This window comes from Heptranchias perlo, chromosome 3 (assembly GCF_035084215.1).
Source record: "Heptranchias perlo isolate sHepPer1 chromosome 3, sHepPer1.hap1, whole genome shotgun sequence".
NCBI lineage: Eukaryota > Metazoa > Chordata > Chondrichthyes > Hexanchiformes > Hexanchidae > Heptranchias > Heptranchias perlo.
In genome coordinates, this window is record NC_090327.1 from 23,377,753 (window position 1) to 23,391,234 (window position 13,482).

General features: G+C 43.5%; 1 protein-coding gene across 1 annotated transcript in view; it reads right to left on the reverse strand.

The window, feature by feature from the left end:
* Positions 1-1,939: 1,939 nt before the first annotated feature.
* Positions 1,940-13,482, reverse strand: part of tsnare1 (T-SNARE Domain Containing 1) — a 619,881-nt gene continuing 608,338 nt past the window's right edge. Inside the window, exons 11-12 of the mRNA XM_067978551.1 lie at positions 8,933-9,047; positions 1,940-2,199 (exon numbers count right to left, since the gene is read on the reverse strand). Coding sequence (XP_067834652.1) covers positions 8,952-9,047 — 96 coding nt within the window. The 3' untranslated portion in view covers positions 1,940-2,199; positions 8,933-8,951. The remainder of the gene's footprint in view (positions 2,200-8,932; positions 9,048-13,482) is intronic.

The following is a 13,482-nucleotide window of genomic DNA, read 5'->3' on the forward strand; positions in this document are numbered from 1 at the left end:
GGGTAAGTTTATATGAGATTTCATGGGTTTGAAATGTCTGTAACAATCCTTACCACCCAGACCGTAGGCAACGGCAGAGAGCTTAATTTATTTCAACGAGCTATAATGTCCTAATTTCTTTCAACAAATTCGGGTACCACAACTTAACACGATACTCTATGTTGTAGATTCCCGGTTCTGAGTCTCTATTAAGGAACACTGGGCAGTGAGGGAGCCCGCCAGATTTACAATTTGGTAATTTAAATGGATGAAAAATCATGCCTCCCCATCTGATTTTCCTGTATTCCTCCTCCCCAGGCAGTCCAGTATTACCAGGTACAGAACCAGGATGTGTCATCTCACTAATTCTTCACAGGGTGTCAGTACCACTTCCTTAGCTTATTGATCTAGTCACACACACTATCATGCCCTTGTAATTGCTGCCCTACACTGCGGCAGTATTTTAAATTTTTAGTCAAGCACTACACAACTATTCCCTTCAGTAATATAGCCTTCTATTTGCTGTTAGATTTGTTATTTTTAGAAGCAGTATTTGCTACCTTACATTTCTCAGCAGTACATTATCTTCTGATTCACCTACCCAGTTGTTGTGTGCTTGTACATTCCTTTATACTATCAATTTGGCCGTGGATTTACATTTTTATTGGAATAAATCTAGCACTAAATTGGACATATAATGGCTAGATTTTTGGGTCCCTCTGGATCTTTGTGCACTTGCACATTATAGTACCTCAAATATATTATTTTTGGTCAGTCTAGTTACCATGTGAGTGCGATGTGTCATGGCCCTATTGGAGCCAGCACTATATTAAAAGTGTGTGTAGCTAGGCACAGTGGGTTACATACATGAAGGACTTCAAGGGTTAAGTTACGAGGAGAGATTACACAAATTGGGGTTGTATTCTCTGGAGTTTTGAAGGTTAAGTGGTGATCTGATCGAAGTTTACAAGATATTAAGGGGAACGGATGGGGTGGATAGAGAGAAACTATTTCCACTGGTTGGGGATTCTAGGAGTAGGGGACACAGTCTGAAAATTAGAGCCAGACCTTTCAGGAGCAAGATTAGAAAACATTTCTACACACAAAGGGTGGTAGAAGTTTGGAACTCTCTTCCGCAAACGGCAATTGATACTAGCTCAATTGCTAAATCTAAATCTGAGATAGATAGCTTTTTGGCAATCAAAGGTATTAAGGGATATGGGCCAAAGGCAGGTATATGGAGTTAGATCACAGATCAGCCATGATCTTATCAAATGGCGGAGCAGGCACGAGGGGCTGAATGGCCTACTCCTGTTCCTATGTTCCTATTTCCTCTGAAACCCAGGGCATCAAGCTTTTGTAGGCTTGGGCATAATATGGCAGAAGCAAGTAAGCCAAATTATTAACTGTTGCCTCATTTACTCAGTACTGGCTATCTTCAGTTTCATCCATTTCTTCTGAAAACCATTCTTTCCCACATTATGTTTGCTCTCTTGCAAATCTTAACATTGACGTTTTATTGATCTCTGGGATACTTTTCTGGTCACAGCTATCATTGATCAATACCTTTTGTTTCCTTTTACTTGACCAATTACATAATTAACTTGCTACCACCATCATCCACTAATTCTATTACATCCAATGAAAGTCTGCGGAATTGGAGGTAACCTTGTGACATGGGTTGGTAATTGGTTTGAAGGTAGGAGACAGAGAGTAGGGGTAATGGGAATGTTTTCTGATGTGACAAGTGATGATTCCCAGGGATCTGTACGGGGGGCAGCTTTGGCATCACCTAACCACTACTTGTTGACTTACCTTATCATCTTTTTAACCATGGTGAAGTCTTTCAATGTGGGTCTGTCCCTTAACTTATGTTTCTTAATTTTTAAAAAAATGAAGAACTGTATCTCTACAAAATTCTAGGAAATAGGAAAAAAAAATCACAAGAACCACAAAAACATTTAATAATTTGAAATTTTATTCGTGTTATTCATTTGCAATAAAAAAAATTCTGCCTAATAAATTCCAACCTGATGTTTGCTGCAATTCATGATACTGATTAATGTAAAGGTGTACGCCACTAGGAAACTGTATAATCTGCTCTTACATTGACAATGAGAGAATAATTGTTTGTAGTGTTGGGCTTTGCATTATTTCATTTGGCTTATTCTCTTTCTGCTGTTGTAAAACCAGGAGCACAAAGGATAAAACTGGAAAATCCTGAAAATAAAACAGAGGCATGTAATTAGATTACAACTCCCAGCCTCTCACTACTATTCCCTACAATGTTAGATTTCCCATATCTAGGGAGGAACTGGAAACCGAATGCTAGCCCATCAAAATGGGCAGCTTTGCGATTTCACGGGTTGTTACGTATCTGTTTATTTTTGTTGTTGGGGTTCCAAATGTCTGCTGGAATCAGAAGATCTTGGAGATAAAAGAAATCCTATTTTTTCCACTGTAGAGGCCATTGATTTCTGAAAGCACCAGGTTCAGCCAATAAAGAGTAAAACTGGGGAGAACAAAGCACTTCAAATAAGAAACAAAGTGAAATTAAAGCAGGAGTCTGTGCAGAAGGAGCAGAAAAGAAAAGGCAGCTATATATAACAGCAGGAAAAGAAAATATCGTTCAGTACAAACATAAAAAGAAAAACCCAGTGAGAAAAAGAAAGAATAGCAAAGAAAATGAAAGAATTTAGAGCAAAATTGTTACCAGAAGATCTCTCATGGCATTGCTCAGAGTAAGTCAAAGGTTATGCTGCTTTGTAACAATAGTGATATCAACAAAGTGTGCACAGAAAGTGCATGCTGTATGCAAAATTTTAATAATATACTGGCTGATCTCCCATGGTGTTACACATAGCAGGGGCGGGGGGGAGGGGGGAGAGGTGGGGGGTTGTAATTTTCATTTTAATTGCCTGGCTAGTAACCCAGCAGAACAAATCACCTGTCCATTGTGCAACCCACCTGATTCCACTGACTTCAGTGGGATTAAAGTCTGACGGGTTATACAATGACTGTCTGCGGGTGATGCAACATAAAAGAGCAGGGATAATTGGACCCGGGTACGCAGACGACAGATTTTCAAGAAGATAAAGATAGATGTATAATATAAAATGTATACATATTAAGTTCCCATTTTAAAATCATATATTGGGCTCGATGTTACCAGGGCTGCAGGTTCTCGGCAGGGGGGCTATCAGCGAAATCAGTCAGCCACCCGCGCGATCGTAGCCCAATTGGATCCACTTACCTTCTCCTCCGGGTTCCCCACTGCTGATCTGCGCGTCGGGCGGGCTGCGCATGCGCAGTAAGATCTGTCAGCTGGAGGAGCTCTATTTAAAGGGGCAGTCCTCCACTGACAGATGCTGCAACAAACAGAAAAAATTACAGCATGGAGCAGCCCAGGGGGAAGGCTGCTCCCAGTTTAATGATGCGTGACTCCAGGTATCAATACATGGGGTGAGGAGGAGGGGGAGGACAGAGATCTTCCCCCCGGCGGGCAGGAGGAAGCGGCCTGCCTCTGCCACCAGGAAGACCTGGCTCGAGATGGCAGAGGAGGTCACCAGCACCACCAACATATCGCCCACCTGCATACAGTGCAGGAGGCGATCCAATGACCTCAGTAGGTCAGCCGAAGTGAGTACACTTACTCTTTTCCCTACACTCCGTCTGCCACATCACCGCCCCCACCTCACATCTCCTTCTGCACTGCCAACACTACTCTGTCACATCACCCCTCATACCCACTCAAACCTCATCCTCATCTTACCTGCACTTACTCACCTCGCCAGTACTCATCCTGCCACTACCACTCAACCCAATCCTCATACAATCTCATGACTCTATCTCATACTCACCCTCTCGTGCATCTCTTTCACGGCCAGCCTCACTCAACCTGCCACTACCTGTGCTGCAGCCACAGGGCATGCATCACATATATGCAGTAGGCAGCGTAAGGCAAACGTGTCCTGAGCATGAAAGGGATGCACAAGGGTGTTTGAGGGTTTGTCATGGTTGTTACTTATATTGAATTTCTGACCAACTCACATTACATATTATATTGGCACCACTACTGCCATGTCTTTGCGAATCTTGTCTGGTTTGTGCAATAATGCCCTTTCCTGAGGATCACTATGAAGACCCACAACTGATGCCACCCATTGTGTCACTGCAGAGTGGGTGTAGGAGTATTTGCAGGGCTCTTTTATGCAGATGGCTGAGAGACGTCGGCGATGTCCCCGGTGGCATCCTGGAAGGATGCGGAGGAGAAGTTGTTGAGGGCAGTGGTGACTTTGACAGCGACAGGTAAGAAGATAGTGCTCGGGCCCTCCAGGAGCAGCTTGGCATGAAGGAGACTGCAGATGTCCACAACTACATGTAGAGTGACTCTGAGCCTCCGTGTGCACTGCTGCTCAGAGAGGTCCAGGAAGCTGAGCCTCGGTCTGTGGACCCTGTGGCGAGGGTAGTGCCCTCTGTGACGCATCTCTCTCTGCGGTAGCCCTCCCTCCTGCTGTACAGGTGGATGTGTCACAGCACTCTGTTGTGGAGCTCCACGTGTCAGAGGTGGACGGCATGGATGGCGAGGCTGGTGATGCTGTTCGCCCTCCGAGGAGGTCATGACTGCAGCTACGGCGGCCCCCATCCGGAAGATGTACATCTGAGGGGGTCCGCAAGGTAGGTACATGTCTCTGGACCCTGGGGTAAGTGTGCAAGTTGGTGACTTTGATTGTCAGGAGGAGGGTGGTGGAGGCCAAACTTTGTCCCAAGTGACAGAGTGGCCTCCTGCAATGAGTGAGGGTCTCCCCCCACACCTGTCAAATGGACCTTTGCAGCTGCCACAGGCTGACAGCTGCAACAGGTCCATTTGAACTGGTAGTGTTTCCCCCAGTGTGGGAAACAGTCCTAGTTTTCTGTAAAATCCCACCCCTCCTCACATAATCCCTTAATCAGGTCAGTTAATGACCTGAAAAAGCAAAATAAATAGCTTCAAGTGGCATCCCGCTGGCTTTAATTGCCTGCGGGATTCCCATCAGCGGGGGCTGCGCGCGCACGCCGGCGCGTCAGTGGGGAACCCGGAAGTGGGCTGGTTGGAGTCGGGCTCCCGACCCACTCCGGGATTCTCCGATTTTCGGAGCCCCCCCGCCAGGAACGCACCCGATAGTGGGTGCTAAAATGACGCCCATTGTGTCCTTATTTTTAAACTTTGATTTGATATTATTTGTAGTTAATGCAAAATTTATGGTAATCTTTTACGCAGTGAGTTGTAATGATCTGGAATGCACTGCTTGAAAGAAGCAGATTCAATTGTAACTTTCAAAAGAAAATTGGATAAATACTTGAATTTACAGGGCTATTGGGAAGAGCAGGGGAATGGGACTATTTGGATGACTCTTTCAACGCGCCGGTACAGGCACGATGGGCCGAATGGCCTCCTCCTGTGCTGTACCTACTATGATACTATGTGAAACAGAAAAGCGGAGTTGATTGGAGGAAAAGAACTGTTCTGGAGTACAGGCTGAGGAGCTGCGAGATGCAAGGCTGTGGCACTACAGCATCACCATTGGCAGGAGGGTATAATTACAGCATGAAAAGTTTACAGAGGCAGTTTCTATTACAAATGTGGACATCGGAATTTATAATGGAAAGAGTTGACAAAATATGACAATAGGATGTAAGGTTTTGTAGACTGGAAGTGTGTGCATATTTAAGATTTTTTATATATTATAGATAGATATAATATATATTCCTCAGGTACATATTAGTTCTGACTCAAGAAAATGGTAGCATAGATACAAGTGAAATGTGACTTGGTTATAGGGTAGACACTGTCCTAAATTCTTTGAATTGCATCATTTGTAAATTATGAATGTCACAAATTGTACTTTTGTATTGCAGTTCTCAACCATCTATAATATAAAGTCCCATAAGTTGCTCGCCTTCCTATCTTCTCATGGTAGAGGTGGCCAAGACAGTACAGATCACAACTACCTGATGTCAGTTTGTGTGCATGTAATGAAGTTTTAGTCTGTTAATGTCTCTCTTGTTTTGTGTCGGTTGGAAACTCTTCTCTTTCACATTTGTTTTCCCCTCTTCTTTCTGGTTTCCCAGGTCATGCACCAAATTCAAGATAAGTCAAGGAGTTGGATGAGGTGGCTGTATGCCTACATTAATGCCGCTTAGAACCCTTTGCATGATAATCGCGAGCAGCCTGCTAATGGCTCACTCTGTGCAAAGCAACTTTACCTGGTAGTGTACTGGTTATGTTACTGGACTGGTAATCCAGAGGCCTGGTCTATTAATCCAGAGAACGCGAGTTCAAATACCACCATGGCAGTGTGAGGTTGGATTGCAAACGTTGCCATTATTTAAGGAGGGAGGGGGAAACTATGTAACTACAGCTGTCAATTTAACAACAATTGTGGGAAAGTTACTGGTATCTATCACCAGAGACAGTGACTGAACACTTGGACAAGTATCAGCTGATCAAAGAGAGTTGGCATAGTTTTGCGAAAGGTGAGTAATTATTAGTACAAATTATGATGAGTAAAAATGAGCGCGCATGGACTTGGAAATAATCTTGTGACATGGGTAAAAAATTGGTTGGGAGGTAGGAGGCAGAGAATAGGGATAAAGGGAACGTTCTCTGATTGTCAAGATGAGAAAAGTGGTGTTCCCCAGAGATCAGCACTGGGACCTCAGCTTTCTACCATATATATTAATGACTTGGATGAAGCAATAGAGAGTTGTATATTCAAGTCTGCAGTTGACACTAAGGGGGTAATTTTAAAACGGAGCCGGGAAGAGGGCGGGTGGGTCAATTTGAGGTCAGGAAACCCATTAGTACGGGTTTACCAGAAGTCCTTACTATTTTGACGTAAGGATGTGTTTTTTTTTGTCGGTTTCCCATCCGACTGACTGGCTGATTGAAAGGCTGGTGTCTGTCGGACGGGAGACCACCGGGGAGAGGACGTCTGCAGGTAAGTCTTTGTTTGCATGGATGGGGGGGTGGGGCATGGGTGGGCATAGGTGGGCACTGAGGTCACGAGTTATGGGGGAATGGGATCAGGGGTCAGTCACGGGGGGGGGGGGGGGCGAGTCAGGATCAGGGGTCATTGCAGGGGTCCGTGATCATTGAGGGGGAGGGTCGGGGGCTGGAGGATCGGGGTTGGGATTGGAGGGGGAGGATCAAGGTTGGGGGATGGGTTCGGGGGTCGGAGGGGGAGGATCAGGGTCAGGGGTCCGTGATCAGGGGTTGGGGGTCCGCGATCGTTGAGGGGGTCGGTGCAGGTAGACTTGTTGGGTCTGGGGGAAGTACACGTGTCCTTCCGGGCCCAGAAGCTGTGCCTTTCTAGGCACCTACCTGTTAGTCTCGGGCCTTCTCGCCTCCTTTCACGAAGCATAAAACAGAAGGCCCAGAAATCCAGGCCCCCCAGGGCTGAAATCGTGAATTAGTGAAAAATGGAGGCCTGAAGCCTCCTTGAAAGGTTTTAGGGACCGATCTGCCTCCTGGGAGCGGGTTAGTCGCCCGCCCCTCATCCCGCCCCCGTGAAAACCAGAAATGGGTGGGTTAGAGGCAGGTCTGAAATGGTGGCAATTTTCAATACACCCCCACCCCCGCCCCCAACCCTCCCGATTTTTACTTTTAAAATCGAGCCCTAAGTGTCCACGTACGGAAGTCACTAAACACTAGTGCATAGGTACAAAAAGTAATCAAAATGGCTAATGGAAAGTTGGCCTTTATCTCAAGGAGGCTGGAATACAAAGGGGAGGAAGTTATGCTTCAGTTGCACAGAGCCTTGATGAGACCTCATCTGGAGTATTGCATTTAGTTTTGAGCACCAAACCTCAGGCAAGAAATATTGGCCTTGGAAGATGTACAGTGCAGATTCACCAGAATGATACCTGGGCTTAAGAGGTTAAATTATGAGGGCAGGTTGAAGAAACCTTGCTTGAGTTTAGAAGGTTAAGGGGTGACCTAATCGAGGCCTTTAAAATGATAAAGGGATTTGATAGGGTAGATATAGAGAAATTGTTTCCTCTGGTGGGGGAATCCAGAAGAAGGGGGAAAATTTTAAAATTAGAGCTAGGCCATTTAGGAGTAAAGTCAGGAAGCACTTTTTCACACAAAGGCTAGTAGAATTTGGAATTCTCTCCCCCGAAGACTGAGATGGACAGATTTTTGTTAGGTAAGGGTATCAAGGGCTATGGAGCAAATGGAGTTAAGGTGAAGATCAGCCTGATCTAATTGAATGGCGGAACAGGCTCGAGGGGCTGAAATGGTTTACTCTTGTTCCTATCTTCCTATGTACCGATTGAACCATTGGGAGAACCACTGCTCCAATTTCTGTTCTTTATCCAATAAATCTGATTGTTCAGTTTCCGGCTGCTGTCGGCTGGCCCAAAGCAGATGAGGCCCAGTCCTCAAAATGGACCGGGCCTTTTGGTGGGACTACCGGGTGATCTGCCACCAGTCAGCCACCTAGATACCATTGTTGGGACAATTCCACCCCACTATGTGGGGGATCATGAGCACGAGCAAGCATTTTTGCAGTTCCATGCACAAAATACCACAGAAAGTTATTATCTTAAGTGACTTATCATGTCTTGCTCTAATTACCAAGTTTGTAGTATAACACTACACATAGGACACTGAACAAATATTGAAAGATTTGCTACATGATGTGGTCAAATGCAACACTTGAACAGCACTGCATTACTGACATGATATTCTACTGAAGAGGTTTCTTCCCACGTCCTCTCATACACAAAAACTTAACACGTACTCCAAAACTGAAATCCCCAGTCCCAAAGGCTCATTGAAGCCGTCATTAAAATAAAATATGGCTACAGACATGAATTGTAATGCCAATTGTAAATTATAGCTTACATTTTGATGTACCTTTACAGTTGAGTAAATTCCATTATTAAGTCAAATAAACAAAGCCCTTACCTGTAGTATTGTGCCAAATTCAGTGCTTCAATGAAACCACGATAATTATGGTGATGACAGACAAAATAATCAAACCTGCCAGAATGAAGCAGCATTTCATCTTCCGAGCTCTTGTCTAAAAGAAATTAAAGAAATAAATGACGTCATGTACTTCAGGCATCGGGACCAATGACTGACTGGTCTCTTAGACCCACTTTTGTAAAATTCAATCAGCATCTTGTTTGTAACTTTCCATTTGTGGCCTTCACGGATCACTAGGATCCAATAGAAAAGACCGCAAATCTTCGAAGATTTTTACCCTCTTTAAAGTTGGATTCTCGACCTTCAGGTAATGTTCTGGAATGAGAACCTATCTTAATGGAGAAATTACAAGTGTACAATTGACTAATTGTGGAGCTTCCTTTGCATTTGGTTGCACTGTATGAGAGATTTAGTTTCATATTTAGTGAAGTCTCAGTCCTTTTACATACACATTAATAATACTTTGTGGCCATGAATAAAATGCATGAGAATTTCTAGGTTGCTTCTTTTGTACTCTCCAATGTATAAATTATGATGACACTTCTTAAAGATCATGGATACTGAGCTCAAACATAAACAGCAAACAGCGCTTAAAATAAAGAAACAAATTATGGCCTATTTATACTTTTCAAGTGGAGCTCATTCCACAATATGGTGAGGCATTAGATCTTCTGAATTTGTCCTGTTTATATTTGTAGGTAGATTCAAAGTGTCAATGACAATATTGGAATACTGGAACAGCAGAGTCCGGCAGCAGCTCGTGGTTTTAATGTGGAGCCTGGAGGAGCACTCCTGCACCTCCCGGCTCCATATTCAGGTAAGCATTTTTTTAACCTTACCTTTCTCATGGCGGCCTGCAGCAGTCCCTTTAAGGACTGCTGGTTAGGCTGCATGTAGACCTGGTTTTCTGGTGCTGGCTGCGTTCAGGTCAAACCAATTTGTTAAAGGGGGCACCAAACAGGCGTTAGGCCATTTATTTGCATATGCAAAGGGCCATATGCCTGTTTCAGGCATGGGCTCTGGACTCCTCTTTTGATGCCTATATCAATAAGGTGGGCGGCACATGTCCCGTGTGATTGCCACCCGCCATATTGTATGCTTTGACACCCATTTTACGCTTGTAAAATGGGCACAGCATCGAATATGTAGGCCAACATAAAATAGACATTATCACAAAATTACAACTTTAAACTTCAAAACATAAGTGACTTGATGAGAAAGTAGATCCTTATCAAAACTCAATGAAAATGACAGTCAACAAGCATTTCTTTCATCAATATTCAGTGCTAGTATATTGCTAAAGGTCAAAGTGAAAACTGTTTAATTCAGGCTAATTAAGTTTCTCCAGTAATCAGTTTGACTGTCTCTCCAGACCATATTTCAATATATTACATAAATTAAAAGGTAATATATCATATGTTACATAAAGTGCTGTCAATTATATATGCAGTGGGGTTTATAAGATTTTTGGAGTTTAACTATTAGCACTCAATGCCCCAAGAGGAGGTTTTGGATTCTAGCAGCATTGAGACTGAATCAGGCTGTGTACAACCTTGGGTTCTGTTTAACCCAGAGCTCAGCTTCAAACCCCATATTCTACCCATCACCAAGATCAATTATTTCCACCTTCGCATCACCTGTATCTCATCCCCATCACCGTTGAAACCCTTATCCACACCTTTGTCACTTCTAGACTCAATTTCTTGTACAAATTTCTTGCTGCCCTGCCAATCTCCATGCTGTGCACAAATTGGATGCTGTGTTTCCCACATTACAACAGTGACCACAATTTATAACTACTTCATTGGTCGTAAAGCGCTTTGGGAGATCCTGAGGTCATGAAAGGCGCTATATAAATGCAAGTTCTTTCTTTCTTTCCGTAAATTCACAACTTTTCCAAAACTTAGCCTGCCATATCCTATCCTGCACTGAGTCCCACTCACCCATCACCCTCATTCTCACCGACCTACAATGACTCTCTGTTCCTTGTCTTCATTTGCAAATTCCTCCAAGGCCTGACCTCACCCTTCCTCTGCAACTTTCTGTAGACTACGTCCCTTCTGATCCCCCTACTCTGGTCTTCTGTTCACAACTGATGGCACCGCCTTCAACTGTTTTGACCTTATTTTCTGTAACTCCCTTTATATCTGGAGGACTAGAATAGAAGGGGTAGAACTTATGCTACAGTTATACAAAGCCCTGGTTAGACCACACCTGGAGTACTGTGTTCAGTTCTGGGCAACGCACCTTAGGAAGGATACATTGGCCTTGGAGGGAGTGCAGCGTAGGTTTACTAGAATGGTACCTGGACTCCAAGGGTTAAATTATGAGGAGAGATTACACAAACCAGCATTGTAATCCCTAGAATTTAGAAGACTAAGGGGCGATTTGATCGAAGTTTTCAAGATATTAAGGGGAACTGATAGGGAGAAACTATTTCCGCTGGTTGGGGAGTCTAGGAGTAGGGGACATAGTCTAAAAATTAAAGCCAGTACTTTCAGGAGTAATATAATTAGAGCCAGGACTTTCAGGAGTGAAGCTAAAGAAACACTTCTACACACAAAGGGTGGTAGAAGTTTGGAACTCTCTTCTGCAAATGGCAGTTGATGCTAGCTCAATTGTTAATTTTAAATCTGAGGTTGATAGACTTTTGTTATCCAAAGGTATTAAAGGATACGGGGCTAAGGCGGGTATATGGAGTTAAGTCACAGATCAGCCATGATCTAATTGAATGGCGGAACAGGCTCGAGGAGCTAAATGGCCTCCTCCTGTTCGTATCTTCCTAAATAGCTCGCTTCTTTCCCTTCACCTTTAAGCAGCTTCTGAAAACCCAGTTCTGATGAAAGGTCATTGACCTGAAACGTTAACTCTGTTTCTCTCTCCACAGATGCTGCCTGATCTGCTGAGTGTTTTCCACTATTTTCTAGTTTTATTTCTGAAAACCCATCTCTTCAATTAAACTTTTGGTCATCTCTCCCAACTCTCAGGATTTTTTTGATGTTAAAGGCATCATCTAAATCTAAGTTGTTAATATTTTATTTTCTGGTGCAATGAGTTGTCTGATCGCAACAGCATTTCCAGAGAATGGAAACCTGGACTTTAAAGGTGCCTGTATGTCTGCAGTAACTGGTACCAAAGTGGTAGTCTCACTCAGACAGCTCACAAGAACAGACAGGCCGATCAGCTCTCTGGCATTCAACCAGAGTCCTATACGTAAGATAACTATTTTCCACCCTCCCACCTCAGCATCAGAATCTCAGGCATGCATTGTAATTCCCAGCATTTCTCTAGACTTCTCTTGATCATGCCCCTTTCCACTCCTATATGATAATTGGGGAACCTCAATGATTGTAAAATTCCTTAGTGTAGATTGCACAGCAAAACAGATGCTGCTTGCTGATGGACAGCTACAGCTGGATCAGCAGTGCGGCATTTTGGTGAGAACGAAAGTGGCAGATTAAAACTTTGTTGAAGGCGGTGAAGTTAATATGAAGTTTCTCCTATCAGGCAACAAAAATTTTTTGAAAAATACTGTTAATTAGATGGGGAAGCCATTACATACAGATTAACTCCCTGACACTTACCTACTTTAAAAACATTACATCAAATCCAGTGAATTCAAAGCAATATGCGCCTAGTAAAGATTAAAATTAGAGAAGTTTGGACAGATTTCAAAGAACCACCTAGATTGAACACATCTGTTCCATGTCCATTAGGTCGGTCCCTACAGTAAGTTAACACTCCAGAGGATGTTACATCTCCTTTGCTAACTTAATGCAGTGTCTTATGCTCCAAAAATATCCCTCATCTTGTCTTACATTTTCTGAACGTGCATTTAGCAAATGTATTCATGTATTACAGTTTTTTTGTAAATTGTAAACAATTTTACAACACCAAGTTATAGTCCAGCAATTTTATTTTAAATTCACAAGCTTTCGGAGGCTTCCTCCTTCGTCAGGTGAACGATGTGAAAATGAAATCCTCGAAATGAAATCGCATTTATAATTCACAGAACAATGCTTGGTGATTACACACAGTTTTTTCAACTGCCCGTTGCCAAGGCAATCAGTGTGCAGACAGACAGGTGTTACCTGCCAGGTCTCAGAATATACAAATCACCAAAAAAAACAACAAACAAAAAAAAAAGAGATAGAGAGGTAGAAACATAGAAAAGACAGCAACTGACCCGTTATATTAAAAACAGATAACATTTGTTCGCTGGTGGGGTAACGTGTAGCGTGACATGAACCCAAGATCCCGGTTGAGGCCGTCCTCATGGGTGCGGAACTTGGCTATCAATTTCTGCTCGACGATTTTGCGTTGTCGTGTGTCTCGAAGGCCGCCTTGGAGTACGCCATTGTTGTACAACAACAGTTTATCCTCTGTATTCCATGAAGGAGCTAATAAAGCATTGCCCAGTGTGTGCTGTGGTGTGTATTTTGTTTTGCAACCCAGCTTGCACAGTGACATAATTAGTAAATTAGCAGCAATAGCTAAGGAGGGGGGGAAGAAAATCAGCCAGGGCTCCT